We start from the raw sequence: 17,520 nt of genomic DNA, 5'->3' as shown, positions 1-17,520 counted from the left end.
CAAATATATTCTTGGCTTCAAGCAGCATTAATTTTAACCTGTTCCATCCCTTCTCTCATCTGCAGCTTAACAACACTGCAATAATACAGCAGGAATCATTCTACTTCAGAAAGTAATTCAAGTGTACCTGCCATCGCAACAATGGACATTGCTACTCTCACACAATGGTTCAATGGAGGCAGTTTCCAGTAGGGGAATAGCATAACTGGCCAATATCTGCACTGTTTTGCACGTTGCAGCTCCTACTTTGCCTCCTGGTTTGCTATCACTTCTACCAGCAGGAGAGATTCAAGAACAAAATGCATGATCTTTGGCAAGAATGGTTGGGCTCCCAGGAGGTTGTATCTTTCACACCGGGAAGAGTTCCAATAATCTCACCTAGTAAAGCAGACACTCACTCAATCTTTGACCAGACTGAACTCTCCTACTATGCAGCAGATTTTAATTAACCTACTACTCCAACTTCTAATCTGCAGGGAAAACTTCACATCTATGATCGTTACCCTGCAATATTCTGCAAATACATCAAGATACTTTTCATTTTCATCCTTTTTCAAAGTTAAAGGAGCTGAATGGCTCTACAATCAAAGATAATGATACAACAATAAATTGCTTCCAGGTGCACTTGACTGTTTGTGGTATCAACCAATGAGATAAATAGCAATGTTAACAGTAAACTTGAAAACAGCCATTTATATACAATTTAGTGCTTTGCAATAAGTGCTCATGATGTGGTTTCCTCTGCAGTGGAGAATCTGAACTCAGATTTTGTACGGTGACCAAGTGTGTTGCTTTTCTCCATTTTATTTGCACTCTGGACTTTGGCACTGTTCCATGGAAGCACCATGTAATCCCCCAGAACAGCACCTCCTCTGTGTTACAGCTTTGGAACTTAACATTGAATTCAATCATTTCAGACGATCAGCCACTCCAGCTTATACAGGTCCTTCTCAGGTTACGAAGGCCCAATTTTATGTACAGCCCACAGATACAAACAAGCGATTTGGAGATCGGTGGGATGGATTTACTGGCTGCTGTGGGGCTGCAGGCATCTTTGGCAGGCTAGGATTTAATTGATCTCTTCTTCTGTACAACTTTGTCAGATGTACATTTTGTTTTACACAGCAGTCTCCACTGCTCTCTTTCACACAGCACCACTGCTTGTCACTCAAATTGCTTCTGATCTTCCCTTTCATTTCCTCCATCTTTCCCCCCTTCTTTGTAACTTAAAAATTGTTCCATTTATGTCAAATTAAATAAGTCAAAGAGAAAGGTTGGTTATGACGAATATCAACTCCTGCCTTGGTAAGGACCTGGATCCACTTCAATTCACTGACTGCCATAACAGATCAAAAGCAGGTGTGATCTTGCTGGGTCTCCACTCTGCACTGGACCATTTGGACAACATGAACACGTATGTCAAGCTATTACTCATCGACCAGAATTTGATGTTCAACACCATCATCCCTTCTAAACCTAATAAAACAGTGAACTGGATCTCTTCATCCCTTTGCAACTGGGTCCTTAATCACTATAAATTGGCAACAACTCCTCCTCCTCCTCACTGACCATCAGCAAAGGGGCACCTCAAGGCTGTGCTCTCAGTCTCCTGCTCTATTCTCTCTATACCCAGGACGGTATAGCCAGATACATCAATGCCATTGTTGCTGAATACTCTGTTGAATTTGTACAGGTGCAGAGCATATTAAAATGGTTGTCTCAGGAAGGCAGATATTATCAAATAGATGCACTATTCACACTCTCATCTCTCTCCTCCCATTGGGAAGAAGGTACAGAAGCCTGAGCACTATTTCCTCCAGGTTCAAGATCAGCATTCCCATCAATGTGTTGAGCCACCACGCACAATCGTAACCACAACCCTACCTCAGAACTGAAGTACCACGCATTTGGCACTACTAAGTTGCTCTACGTACTTTGGCTTGCACAATCATGGGCTGGTTAACCAGGAAAGCTGCTAATTGATCTATATTTATTTGTTGTAATTGTTATGTTTAATAGGGCTGTGAAGTTGCAGCTATTAAGAATTTCATTGCACCCATAACAGTGCATCTGACAATTAAACACCTATGACTCTTGACTTTCCAAAATTCTGATAAAAGACCAGCGATTCTGAGATAGCATCAGGTTCTCTCTCTTCAAGTGTTGCCTGACTGGCTGAGCATTTCAATTTTTTATTATTTTAGAAGTATCTCCTCATGTCTTAACTGATCAATCCCTTTTACTGAGATGTTTACATTCCCCCACCAGGGAGATTATTTTCTCTGCATTTAACTTCAGAATTATAGTGATTCCAATGAGATCAACTGTCACCATGAACTATATATGGGCACAGTCTGCTCAAGCTTGTCTCATTGGACAGGTCTTCCCTTCCCAGAACTGAATTCATTCATCTTTCACTGACCTGCCCCCAAGGCAAAAGCTTCATTCCTTGAACAATCCAATCCGATCCAGTACTCGATGGGTTGGCTCACCAAATAGTTGCAGGGCTGTTGCGAGATCTCGGAGGCCTTGGCATTAATCCCTGAGCTATCTAATGAATGCCATATTGACAACTTGAAAATTATCTGGTTCTCTCGAACATTTCCTTTCTGAAACTAAACCCATCAGTTAATTATAGTTCCCCGGCATGAATTTTTAACGCATTTAACTTACTTTTACAATAAAAGATGTCAAAAACAATTACTGCTCCTCACTCCACCATCTTGGATCCAGAAGGCTGCCCTCTACTGGAAGCTCCGACTGCTGCAAGGGGCTTAGTCTAGCTCCCAAACAAAGTTAAAACCAAAGATCTTATAGCGCTATAAGATCTTTGATAAAACAAATTTATCATGTGCTCTCAATGGACCGAATCGTCCTCCTAGTAAATAGTTTATACCCTCAAATTCTTTCAATCATTTTTTTCTGTTACCTAATGCTCCCCAACACGGTATCCACCTTACTTCAACACCAAGAATATCTATTACTCGATAGATCCTGATATAGGAACCCGTTATAAAAGCAAACCAGATAAAGAAACAGATAGAAAGCCAACACAATTTCTTCAATGCTCACAATGAATACAACCGAGGGGAGAGGGGGGTGCATGGGAGAGAGTAGTAGAGAGAAAGGGAATGGAAGGGAGGGAGAGAATTGGAGGGGAGGGATAAGTTGATAGCAGAGAAGTATTCTATCATTGCCTAATGAGAAAGATTAGAATTCTGATACTTAACAGTGCAATGTATTTAAAATCGCTTGACAGCCAGTCTGTTAATCAGTCCTTAATCCCGAGTGCCCTCATGGTGCAGCATGTATGTTAAAGCATGTGGAACGCCACAAAAAAATGCGGCATGTTAATAAAAGGCAGCAAACCTTGATATCAGGGCTCTGAATTACGGGAGGTGTTATTTACTCAATAAAAAAGCACATTGTTAGGAAGTAAGAACAGAGATCACAGGGTTATTCTGAAATACAATAACATGCGTCATTCATACCCACACACCTACACCTCGCTAAGATTTATATAAAGCAGACCATGTTTGAAGATCTAACCAGGATGAGTTAGAAATTGACTTTGCATCAGTGAACAATATCATCAACAGTGATAAAGCTGTCAGTTTCATCTCTGCTGGAAAAGTATCAAGTTGGGGAAAGGGGAAGTACAACGGGTTCTGGGGGTCCTTGTATATCAGTCTATGAAAGTAAGCATGCAGGTACAGCAGGCAGCGAAGCAAATGGCATGTTGGCCTTTACAACAAGAGGAATCAAATATAGGAGCAAAGAGGTCCTTCTGCAGTTGTACAGAACCCTAGTGAGACCACACCTGGAGTATTATGTGCCGTTTTGGTCCCCTAATTTGAGGAAGGACATTCTTGCTATTGAGGGAGTGCAGCGTAGGTTTACAAAGTTAATTCCCGGGATGGCGGGACTGTCGTATGCTGAGAGAATGGAGAAGCTGGGCTTGTACACTCTGGAGTTTAGAAGGATGAGAGGGTATCTCATTGAAACATATAAGATTGTTAAGGATTTGGACACGTGAGAGGCAGGAAACATGTTCCTGATGTTGGGGAGTCCAGAACCAGTGGCCACAGTTTAAGAATAAGGAGTAAGCCATTTAGAACGGAGACGAGGAAACACTTTTTCTCACAGAGAGTGGTAAGTCTGTGGAATTCTCTGCCTCAGAGAATTCCACAGAGATGGAGGCGGGTTCTCTGGATGCTTTCAAGAGAGAGCTAGATAGGGCTCTTAAAAATAGCAGAATCAGGGGATATGGGGAGAAGGCAGGAACGGGGTATTGATTAGGGATGATCAACCATGATCACATTGAATGGCGGTACTGGCTCGAAGGGCCGAATGGCCTACTCCTGCACGTATTGTCTATTAAACTGCCTGCAATTGTCAGCCATGCATGTCTTTGCAGCAGTGGTTGCTTTAAAATTTGTAATTGTGGCTGAGGTGTACTGTACTGAGGACATGAAAGATACAACATAATTGCTAGTTCTTATAAGGAAGCTAGAATAAAGCGGCAACAAATAGAAACCGCTGCAGGAGTCTGGGTGATCGTTTTGCTTTGGCTCTGAACAATGTGGTGGTTGGCACCAGATATGACGTGATAAAACATTTGGACTCTCACAGTTGCCGTGTTTGATTTGGTCAGGTTTGTGTAGTTTGTTTCCCACCACAACCTTTGGCTCCTGTGGAAACTAGAGGGACATGGTGCATAGCTATTGTGTTTGCATGCCCAGGCCATAATACCCCCAGCACCATGTTTCACAGATGAGGTGGTATGCTTTGGGTGTTGGGCAGTTCCTTCTCTCCACCATACTTTGCTCTTGCCATCACTATGATATGTTAATCTTCATCTCATTTGGCCACAATACCTTTTTCCAGAACTGTGGTTGCTCTTTTAAGTACTTCTTGGCAAACTGTAACCTGGCCATCCTATTTTTGCGGCTAACCAATGGTTTGCATCTTGCAGTGTAGCCTCTATATTTCTGTTCATGAAGTCTTCTGCGGACGGTGGTCATTGACAAATCCACACCTGACTCCTGAAGATTGTTTCTGATCTGTCGAACAGGTGTTTGGGGATTTTTCTTTATTATAGAGAGAATTCTTCAGTCATCACTGTGGAGGTCTGCCTTGGCCTGCCAGTCTCTTTGTGATTAGTAAGCGCACCAGTCCTCTCTTTCTTCTTAATGATGTCCCAAACAGTTGATTTTGATAAGCCTAAGGTTTGGCTGATGTCTCTAACAGTCTTATTCTTGTTTCTCAGTCTCAAAATGGCTTCTTTGACTTTCATTGGCACAACTTTGGTCCTCATGTTGATAAACAGCAATAAAAGTTTCTAAAGGTGATGGAAAGACTGGGGGAAAGACTAGGTGCTGAGAGCTCTCTCATACCTGCATTAAGGAGAGAATTAAGCACCTGAGCAATTACAAACACCTGTGATTCCATTAGTCCCATCATAGATTCCATCAGTGCCCTGAAATGGGGTGCCCTGAAAAATGGCCTTTAATAAAATCTGACAATGTGCACTTTAATCACATGTGATTTTTTTTTCTATTACAAATCTCAAATTGTGGCGTACAGAGGCAAATAAATAAATGAAGGGTCTTTGTCCCAAACATTATGGAGGGCACTGTATGTGCTGGAGAAAAAACTGAAGGGGACTCGCCCCCAAATCAAGCATAAGCTAAAGGCTGCAATACAGGCCTGGCAGAGCATCACCAGAGAAGACACCCAACAATTGGTGATGTCCATGAATCGCAGACTTCAAGCAGCATAAAATTTGTAGTGAAGGTTGTTGGGCTTAAAATGAAGACACAAGGAACTGCAGATGATGGTTTTCAAAAAAGTGCTTGAAGAACTCAGCAGGTCAGGCTGCATCTTTGAAGAACATGGACAGGTGACGTTTTGGGTTGGGACTCTTCTTTGGACTTAAATATGTTTTGATGTGTAAGACGGTGTAGATGGAGGAATTGGAAGTAGGAGGATAGGATCTTTGCAGGAGGCAGGGTGGAAAGACGACTGCATCGGGGCTACTTCCTCCACCCATGCAGAACACAGACTTCATTAACTTAACTACTAATTTCCATCCTGCACGCAAATTCACTTGGACCATCTTCGACATCTCCCTGCCGTTTCTTGATCTCATTGTCCCAATCACAAGAGAAAGACTTTCCACTGACATTTATTATAAACCTATGGACTCCCACAGCAATCTAGACTACACTTCTTCCCACTCTGTCTCCTGCAAAGACTTTATCCCCTACGCCCAATTATTCCTCTACACAGCATCTGGGCCCAAGATGAGATGTTCACACCAGGACATCTGAGATATCTTTGTTTCTTAGGGAACAGGGGTTCCTCTCTTTCATCAGAGATAAGGCGCTCGCAAGGGTCCCCTCTGCATCCTGCAATTGCGATCTTGACCCCCCCCCTTCCCCCATTCGCAACAGGAACAGAGTACCCCTAGTCCTCACCCATCAGCCGACACATACAGCACATAATACTGTAGACATTTCCACCACCTCCAACAGGATCCCTCCACTACACAATCCCCACCCTTTCCGCAGAGACCGTTCTCTCCGTAACACCATGGTTAACTCATCCCTTCCCCAGGTAGTTTCCCCTGCAACCGCAGGAGTTGCAACACCTGTCCCTATATGACCTCCCTCCACTCCATCCAAGGACCCTGACAGTCCTTTCAGGTAAGGCAGAGGTTCACTTGTACCTCCTCCAACTTCATCTTCTGTATCCAGGTGTGGACTCCTATATATCGGCAAGAACAATCGCAGTCTCAGCGATCGGTTTGCTGAACACCTCTGCTCAGTCCGCCTAGACATACAGGACATGATCTTACTTAGACTTAGTTCCTCCCACACTGTTGAGTGCATTGGGCATCAAACATTCGCCATTCTGTTTGGTTACGTGCGACGTCTTCCACGCTCAATAGGCTTACGTCCCGGGCTTCTAAACCCTTCTGGAATGTTCGCCTCCATGTGAGTTTTGGTTGGCCTCTTTCCCTTCTTCCGTCAGGTTGCCATGTCATTGCTATCTTAGGTGCACGTTCTGGTGACATTATGGGTACATGTCCTGCAAATTTCATCCCGTGTACCTCTATGTTCTGGCTGAGAGGCTTTGATCTCCCGGTACATGATCTCCCGGTTGCTAAATACTTTAACTCCTCCTCCCATTCCCATACTGAGCCCTTTCTGTCCTGGGCCTCCTCCACTGTCAGAGTCAGGCCCAACGCAAATTGGAGGAATAGCACCCCATTTCGGAATGAGACCCTTCTTGTATATATTTAGGTAAACGTATGAGAGCAGAGAACAGTGTGACAATATCGCATATACTGTATGTGAGAACCATGTGCGATAAGTCTCTTACTTCAAAAACAGTACAGCACATAAAAAGTCCCTCCTTTTGCAGAATTCCAGAAATAGCCAAGGTCCTTCTTGGGATACATCGCAATGATCTTCTAAGGCACTTGATTAGATGCAGTTTCTGTGATTGCGATTGATGCTAATATACATGTCTACTCTACTTCAAGAGTTGCATGCTTGACATGCATCTAACTAAATTGGACTGATGCATACAGACCAAATGACAAAACTGATATGACAAAACGGAAACTAGGTACACAAGGATGGCATTAGAACAGGCAAATTAAGGCTTTAAGGAAAGAATAAAAAGGAATGTTCTTTGATCCTGATAACAAAGGGACAAGGGTAACCTCACTGAGACACACTGTGTGAAAGAGCAAACCTGTAGCCGCCCAACAACATCACCCAGAAAGCAAATGCAATATTCATAATTTCTTTACCGAGAGTGCAAGGTTGTGGAATTGTCCATTGCGGGCAATAGTTAAAGCCAAGAGTAATAGATGCAATTAAGGGAAAGCATGAAAAGAAAAGGGGACTGGAGCGTTATGCTAATGGAGTTAAATAAGGAAGGACGTGAAGAGACGCAACTGGAGCATAAATGCCGACATGAACTGATTGGGCTGTATATTCCATTCACTTCATCAAGGGGAGATTAAGATGCACTTCTCCGTTCTCTTCCCAAATTATAACTCTGAGAGAATACAATAGAGTGCAGTTCTCCTTTAAAAAAATAGATGATTCACATTGAAGAGCAATTAATCACGATTTTAATAAGAGGCTTTTAGCTGCACCAGAAAGGGCACTGGATGCTGTTGGGAATGTACAACAAAGCACAAGAGTGATTAGCATGCAGAACACGCGGAGTACCCTGCCTCCAGCGTATTACCATGGCAATGGGCTTCATATAGCTGGTATGTTCATAAAGTCCAGTTGCTTTCCTTCTCACAAGCAGCAGTTTGCTCCATAAATATCCACACAATAGGAAAATGCATTTACCTGAAGACACACTAAATATTCTATTCAAATAAAGAAATGAATTTATCTTGCTTGAATGAGCGAGTTGGGCTGCGTGCAATAAATCATTCATTGTTTGATGTCGATGCTCATTCTCGATCATTAATCCCCATCAGTGTCTTGGCCAAGGCTCTGATAACAGTGGGCTCAATCACAGTGCTGGTTTCCTCGGAAGACAACTTAGATGGGATGCAAGGCATCTATCAGTTTCCTCAACAGTTAATTTGTTTGTGATCACAGCTTTCCATTCGTTAAATCAAGAGGTGAGGTTAATAGATTTATAGATATTAGGATAATCAAAGGATGTTCCAAGAAAGCGACGCTTGGGCAAATGATCAATAACAACATTATCTTTCCGTTTTGGTCGACCAGGCTGGGGGATTTTGTGAATGGATTTCTGCATATGTTATTTCAGCAATGTAATACACTGTTCCATGCCCACATTTCTTCACAATGCGAAGCTTCCAAAATCTCAATTGTTCTTCAACTGCATTTTGTCTCTGCAACCTTAACTGGTAAGGAATCACCATCTGACAAATAGAGTCATAGTCATAGAGTTAAATAGCACATAAACAGCCCCTTCAGCCCAACCCATCCATGACGGCCAAGGGAGTCAGAGAGGGCCAGTGAGTAGACCAGCTGCAGGAGACAGTGCAGTGATTCCCTGCAGTGGGGGCCCTGCAACAGCCTGGGGCTCGGCTGGACTAGGCGCCGCTCCAAGAATCCGAGCATGTGGACTGGACGCAGCCTGCAGTGGTGGAAGACACCCGGCTACGTTTGGCCAAGCTGACCCTGCAACGCCGGCAAGACAACGGGCCATCATGGTCAGGCCAAGAACCCTGCCCTTACAGTAACTGGGACTTGAAAATGGCACCAAAAACTGGTGACGGTAAACTGTCTCACTGTACTATTACTATACACTCGTACTGAGATGCTTATCTCGGATTCATCCAAGTGCTTATGTATAGTGATACACATACTGAGCTGTATATAAAAATGAATTTCACTGTACCTCGGTACATGTACAATAAAGTATTATTGAACTATCAAACGTTAAACAGAGTGGGCTAGCTCTAACAATAGCCAGCCTCTCACGACACCGATATCCTGCTGATTTGTCCAGCGCATCACCAATGGAATCATTGAAGAGTAGACAATACCAATTGATGTGCAAAAAAGTGCACACAGAGTATTCCTATATTGACCACCATGTGTCATGTGAACAGCAATATTACACCAACCTTTACCAACTGTGCCCTCCTGGGCCATCTCAACCTTTCAACAATTTTTAAGAGCTCAACATGATGCATTGGCTGCTCCCTCCCCATTATTAAAGAGTCATGCTCATTACTGTAAGTTGACTGCAAAAATAGAGACCTCTTTCTTGCCAAATTCTAATTCTTGCTGCAGATTTAATGTTGTCTGTGAGATTATTAATGCAATATGTGGCTGACTTAAAGCACTGACGCAGTGAGAGAAAAATTAGACTTCTGTTCCAAATAATGTTAAAGAATGTAGCAACAGAAATGCTGTCTCAGAATGTTTAAAATAGCACGCTAGACCAAGAGCTTGTGCTGCTTGGCCCATTTGCAAACATTTAGACATGTTCAAATAATGTTCAACTGATGCTTCTCATAGGCTTTACTCGTCTTCAGTAGGTTACAAATCAAAATCTGAATCTGACAGGGGAGGCGAGTACAGCCATTTCTGGCTATATTCATGCACAACCTGCACTTATATAATTGACTTCAAATGTTTGAAGGGAACCTGGCAGACAAGATAGAGAAGATGGTGCGAAGTGTAAGAGTAATGAACACCGGCAAAATGTTTGAATTCGAAAATAACTGGAGTATTAGAAGGCAGATTAGGCACATTAGACATTTTGGTCCCAGTTTCGGTCCATTAGATCTACATTAGGATCCAGCAAGTTGTCAGCATGGATACCATCTTGCAGGCCTCAGGCTGTGGCAGAATGCAAGATGTTATGTGCCTGCGAGTAGACGACTTCCTTGCCCAAAGCTGTGCCTGCCAACTGTCCTGTACTATACAGGACTTCCTGAATCTGACTGTTGAAGGATGACAGCTTTTATTTGTTTATATTGTCTTGTGTATGGTGATGCAGGGGAAATCATACTATACACAAGTACAGGGTGAACGCCGATGTTATGGCCACTGATGATCTGCCCCCACACCCCTCCCCTACAATCCAGACAATACTATAAGAGTTTAGTTAAAATTCCCTGAGCGACCACAGATGGATTGTAAACTGAATGTGAATGGAATGAACTGTTAACCCATCCCCCGCTCCCACCATCTCCCCGGCTGTTCAGGACCTCAGCTTCCAATTCCACTCCCGACTCGCAAGGTGCACCAGCGAGCCCCTCTCAAGGCAGGAAATCTGTTGCTGTTTCTTGCCGTCAGCGGTGGTTTTATCTGCTTCCCGGTCAACTTCTGCCGACGTGTGGTCCAGCCAGCCTCTCCCCCACCCACCACTGCTGCCTCATCCTCCTTCTTCCCCAGAGTCGCTGACATACTCCACCTTGGAAGCAACAGCAGGTGAGAGGGGAGGGCGTCTCACGGTAACTACGCACAGTTTTAAAATGAAACGACACTAAATGCTGGAGTAACTCGCTGACTGAATCAGACTGACGATGGGTCCCGATGTCACCTATCCATGTTCTCCCGAGAACTTAATCTGCTGACGTCAGAACTTTGTGTCCTTTTGTCTATTAACCATCATCTGCAATAATGGACACCACTCTCTCCACTTATAACGAGGGTTTACTGTAAACAGACCATATTGTCGTTTCATGTAGCTTCCGTTAGTCCTGAAAGACAGATAATCCAGAAACGCTCTGGAACCGATGGTGCCGTAAAATCGGTGTTCAACTTGTACAACAAATAATGCACGTGCAACAGATTATAGTGTGATAGGTGCAGATTAAAACGAACAGTGTAAAACTAGCCAGGCTTAGAGCAGAGACATGTGTAGAAGTGCTTCCCAGGACAATGACCTAACCCAACCATATTCAGCTCCTTCATCTATCACCTCTACTCCACAATATAGTCCTTTCTGCCATTTCTAAAACATTTTTGATGAGGTAACAGAATAGATTGGTACAGGGGTTGCAGCAGATGTTATCTCACATGCATTTTCAGTGGGTTTTTAATGAAGCCCCACACAAAAAGCTGGATAGCAAAATTAAGCTCATGGAATTAAAAGTTCTGAAGCAGCACAGTTAGGAAATTAGCTTAACAGGGAAATGAGTGTGCCGTGGTAAACTGCTGCTTTTAATTCTGGGGGACAATGGAGCAAAATGGGCCCCAAGAGTCAATAGTGTGGTTGGTGAATTAAGTTGTCACTGTAAATTACTCCTGGCATGTAGGTGAATGGTAGAAACTGGGTGGAGTTGGGAATGCGGGAAAGATAAAATAGCTTAGGGCAGGATTAGTGTAGATCTTGGTAGATGGTCAGCCTGGACTTCATGGGTCAAAGGTTCTATTTCTCTGCTGTATCTCTCTATGATTCTATGATAAAGGAGTAAAGTGTAAAATGTCCTAAATGAGGCTAATACAGAATCTGTGGCAAACTGTGAGAACAGTAATTAATTGCAAGAAGACTCAGATGGATTGTTAAATTGGGCTGACAAGTGGTAGTTGGAATTTAATTTTTTTAAAGTGTCATTAAATAAACTTTATGAAAAGAGAAACATTACAGGCTGTGGCACAGTTTCAACATGATGTGGGAAATAGTGGGACCGCAGGACATTAGTGTAAAAAACACGAAAAGAGACACACTGATGAGCAAGCTGATAGGTAAAGCAAATGGGATATTTGGCTTCAACAAGAGATGGAGTCCAATGGTAGGAACGTTATGTTGAACGTAAGTTGAATCAGGTGCATTACACTTAGTATTGGTCACATTACTTTAGGAAGGATGTGGAAGTCGTGGAGGCGTGCAGAAAATATTTGCAAGTGACTTTAAGAGAGGCACTTCGGCCACAAGGTTACACTGGAGAAGATGCGTTGTTCCCTTTGGATAAATTAAATTTGAGAGGAGATAGGTGTGGTTTTTCAATCATGGCAGATTTACAATGAGAGTAAAAGTGTGTTGTTTCCATTTACAGTTGATTTAAGGGCATGGGGAACAAGTTTAAAATATTGGGTCAAATTACAAAGGGAAATTGAGAGAAAACTATATATGCAGAGGACAATTATGAGCCGGGTTGTCTCTGAATAGTTGAAAAAGTAGGCATTGATGGAGGGCTGGTCTGCATGTGATTGAAATTAATTTTTAGAGATATCGGGCACTAAACAAACTGGTTTGCTCGAGAAGGAGCTAGCACCAATTCAATGGGACAAGTGGCTTCCTTTTGTGGTCTGTGTGATGGAATATTCTCCATTTGTCTGAATGAATGCAGCCCCCACAATATTCAAGGAACAATACAAACCAGGACAAATCCTGGATGGTTTTTCATCCATTTCCATCACTACCATTGCACAATATTTACAGTGTGCTTTCACCAACATAATACACTGTAGTTACTCATGCAAGCTACCTTGAGACCATTTCTTGAACCTGTGATCCATTCCACATAGGAAGACAAGACAGCAATCATATAAGAAAACCACCCACTGCAAGTCTCACAACATTCAAGATGGCAGGGGAGGCAGTTGCAGGGAAACAAAGATGCTGGCAAACAGATTAAGGGGCTTCCGATTCCGATTCCGATTCAACTTTAATTGTCATTGTCAGTGTACAGTACAGAGACAACGAAATGCAGTTAGCATCTCCCTGGAAGAGCGACATAGAATATTATTTCAATAAATAAATCTATTTACATGCATACAGTCATAGTGTTTTTCCTGTGGGAGGAGTGTCCGGGGGGGGGTACATCCTGTAAACAGACTGATTCCTATGGTATAGAAATCTTAAACACAACTGTGTGATCAGAGACCCAGTTCTTTTATTCAAGCTCTTAGGACGTTAATCGCTGCCATCTTCCACAAACAAAAAAGGATTCAGCAGCTTTGAAACCTCAACCTATGCTCAAACCCTGGATATGAGTCCACATCCACTGACTCATCAAAGCTTTAAGCAAAGCGCAAGGATATAAAGAAGACATACTATGGGAATCTTTTCGCTGTTTCCAAGGAAACCATTCACAATGCGCAAGTATTGAAGGGATTCAAATTTTCTCCACTTTGTCTCCTTAGTTATGAATGTCGAATGTCAGGGCAGTCTAAATATTCAGAGCTTTGAGTGAAAAAAGAATTATGTAAATATTATCCAAATATTTATTGAAAGTGGGTCACTAACTGAATATTGCCAGTGTCCTCATTTAAATATGTAAATCATGGCGATGAAAAGGCAGGCTTTGTGCATTGAGAAGTTGGAATCTCTGTGTGTTAAGTACACTTTTTAGACAAAGTAGGAATTCACATTTATAGAAGCTAATTAGAAACACGTTGCACCAAAGGTTCCCAAGTGTTGTAAATGCCTCGAATTACACCAAGGCAAGACCACATTTCAGAAAGTGTATGAACACCAGAATTATGGAATTTGTGGAAGTGAGCCAAGGGCTGGGATCAGAGGGATATAAGTTTCAAATTCATGTAACAGAGGTATTGGTTCCACCTGACTGGTGGTATATTGAGTAACCTCAGCAGGAAAGGAAGAATAAAGCTGGTCCACTTTACAAGACAAGACAGAAGATGAAGCACTGAGGCAAGTGGATGCTGGAATCTTACGTAAAAAGTAAGCTTTGGGTCGACCCTGCATCAATCCTGAGCCACTAAATATTTATATCTCAAGAAAATTTAAGGGCTTTGAAATGCTGTATGTAAGCTCTTATTTACTTTTAATAACACTCCCCCATTTCATTTAACATTAGAAAATTGGAACCTTCTTTATACCACCAATTTCTGCTTTCTGTCAAACATGTTTGTCATAATTGGAAAAAATGTTCAATTCCCCAATATCAATAACTTTAGCTTGATAAACCAGCACACGTAACAAAATCTATAACACATTGGAACAATGAAAATTCAAGCTTTTACTACCTTTGAAAATAATTTATGGTAGAGTTCTGAGATTAATCAAGGAATTTGAACAATCTCAACGTCAAATCAATTGTGAGAATCAACTAAAGGACATCCCAAATACACACAAAACTATTTTCAATGACAATGATCATTCACTATACCTCTAACTCTATTGTACTTATGATCAAATTATGAAATATGACATTAATATCTTACAAACATCTACAGAAGCATCACAGAAAGCATAATAGGGTTGCACCACTGCTTGGTTTGGGAACAGCTCTGCCCAAGACCGCATGATGCAGCAGAGAGCTGTGGATGTAACCCAGCACACAGACCAGACTCTCCACCATTGACTGCATCGACACGTCTCGATGCCTCGGAAGAGCAGCCAATATAATCAAAAATAGACAGACTAGTCGGAGAACTGGGAAGGGGGGGGGGGGGGGGGATTGCGAGAGAGGGAAAACAAGGGTTACCTTAAGGTAGAGAAGTCAATATTCATACCGCATGCGCTTGGTCTCATCGATATATAGGAGTCCACACCTATACAGTAGATGAGGTTGCAGGGAACAAAGCGCAGGCTCAGCTATCGGTTTGCTGAACACCTCCGCTCAGTCCGCCTAAACCTACCTGATCTCCCGGTTACTAAACACTTTAATTCCCACTCTCATTCCCACACTGATCTTTCTGTACTGGACCTCCTCCGTTGTCAGAGTGAGGCCCAGTGCAAATTGGAGGAACAGCACCTCATATTTCACTTGGGCAGCTTCCACTCCAGCGGTATTAATTTTAACTTCTCTACTTCAAGTAACCCTTGCTTTCCCTCTCTCCAACCCTCCCCCCTTTCCAGTTCTCCAACTAGTCTGACTGTCCTCGTTTACATTTTATCTCTGTTTGCTTTGTTTTTACCTGCGCCTAGCTAACAATTATCTATTCTAAGGTACACAAAAATGCTGGAGAAACTCAGCGGGTACAGCAGCATCTATGGATCGAAGGAGATAGGCAACGTTTTGGACCAAAACCCTTCTTCAGACTTCAGACAATGATCTATTCTACATTTTCCTTGATCTCCATCCATTGCCTCGTTTCACACCTTACACTTTCTATCTCTGTATCTCCCTCTCCCTGACTCAGTCTGAAGAAGGGTCTCAACCCGAAACGTCACCCATTCCTTCTATCCAGAAATGCTGCCTGTCCCGCTGAGTTATCCAGCATTTTGGGTCCATCTTCGGTTTAAACCAGCATCTGCAGTTTCTTCCTGCAACATAATCAAAGACTTGTCCCACGCAGGTCATCCCTTCTCCCCACTCCCATCGGGCAGAAGATGCAGAGGCTTGTAACCGCTCGCATCACCAGCTTCTTCCCCTCTGTTATCAGGCTTCTGAAAAGTTCTCCCATTAGCTAGGATATTGTCACCTCAAACCTATTGCAGACATTGGAATTTTTCTATGAAACTAGTTTGCTACAATGCTAGTTTGCTACAATATTGCTACAATATTCCACTGTATCTTCTCCTTTTTTCTATCTATTGTACCCGAGTTTGACGATTGTATTTATGCATAGTATTATCTGATCTGACTAGGTAGCATACAAAACAAAGTTTATAGCTGTATCTCGTAAACGTGACAATAATAAAACTAAACTTTAAGTAAATATTGGAGTTCCAACCCAAAACAGGAGAAAATAAGATAGACTGTCCACTTACCGGATGATAAAAGGCCCTCGAATCTCCAGTAGACTTTTCTCATTGTTGAACTGCTTCAGTAAGTTTATCATGAACTTGAAAAAATAAGAGTTCATGGTGGGAGTTGAGGGGGAACACTCAAATGTGCGAGTCCCTATGGCAGACAAAAAACATGTCAGGATATACAGTCGCCAGCTTATCAATCATTCTAATTTTTAAATATCAAAATTCATTCAATCCCAAGATGTGAAAATGTTCAGGGAGAGGGGGGTGGCGATCTAGAATATTGTGTGCTGTATTGACTGTCACACTTAGGAATAATGCAATTGCACTGGAGAAGGTGTAGAGAAAGTTCACCAGAATGCTGTTTGGGATGCAGTCTCAGTTATGAGGAGACTGAATAGGATCTGTTTGATTTCTTCAACTGGAGGAAACTGAGGGGGTACCTGATGAAAATATACAAAATAAGGGGCATACATAGAATAGAACGTTGCAGGATTGTTGTCATAGCTTTTAAGATAGGGATTTTGAGGAGGTAGGAAGATTTGTATTTACCCAGGGAGTAGCTGGAGCTTAGAATGCATTGCCTGAGAGTGTTGGATGCAGATCGCCTCATAACATTTAAGTTCTAGACAAGCGCTTTAATTATCAAGGTTTATAAGGCTGCAGACCGTGTACGCGTAAGTAGTTTAGTATAGATGGGTACTTGATAGTCACCATGGAGAGGTGGGTGGAGGGTTTATTTTTTGTGGTGTACGACTCCAAGTACCCATGTTACATCATTTTGAGAGGCAATTTGCAAGAAAATGCTTAGCTTCATGCAATCAAGTATTAATGGTTAAAGAACCATCATTCACTGTCAAAACTATTTGTGAATAATAATGACATGGGGTATCACTCAGTCTTGCGTTTTTTTTTTAATCAGACTTCTGTTGCTAAAACACAATGTGAATGTAATACAAATGGCATGAGATTGTGATATTACCTACACACAAAATTACAGTGTGGGTGAGACAAGTGGAGTGAATTGAAAATACAACATTGCTATTCTGTAGGAACCTTGTAAAGAAGTGGAAACCAGTACAGCATTGCATGTAAAACAGAATCTTACTGGGCCAACTATGTGCATAATTATTTAGGATCTAATGGGATTCAAACTCCTTACACTCCGGGAACCTAAACACTTCATTACAGACTGAACAAAATTCAGTACTCTTTCTTTATGTAAAGAGCAACCTGGTTTTGGTTTTAGGCACTGTAAACATGGTGAAGTCATCATCTTTGGGCTTTAACATTTCATTTTGTAACAGATGACCTAGCTCCCAGACTGGCAGAGGCCACATTATAAAGCAATACCCCATCAAGCCCAACTCAGGATAGAAGCTTGTTGCA

General features: G+C 42.3%; 1 protein-coding gene across 3 annotated transcripts in view; it reads right to left on the bottom strand.

Moving 5' to 3' along the window:
* Positions 1-17,520, bottom strand: part of vac14 (vac14 homolog (S. cerevisiae)) — a 214,195-nt gene that overhangs the window by 94,945 nt on the left and 101,730 nt on the right. For all 3 annotated transcript variants that reach the window (XM_055648696.1, XM_055648698.1, XM_055648697.1), the window contains exon 15: positions 16,150-16,282. In XM_055648696.1, the coding sequence (XP_055504671.1) occupies positions 16,150-16,282 (133 nt within the window). The remainder of the gene's footprint in view (positions 1-16,149; positions 16,283-17,520) is intronic.

The sequence above is a fragment of the Leucoraja erinacea genome, chromosome 17 (assembly GCF_028641065.1).
Source record: "Leucoraja erinacea ecotype New England chromosome 17, Leri_hhj_1, whole genome shotgun sequence".
Lineage (NCBI taxonomy): Eukaryota > Metazoa > Chordata > Chondrichthyes > Rajiformes > Rajidae > Leucoraja > Leucoraja erinaceus.
This window is presented reverse-complemented; position numbering and strand designations above follow the sequence as displayed.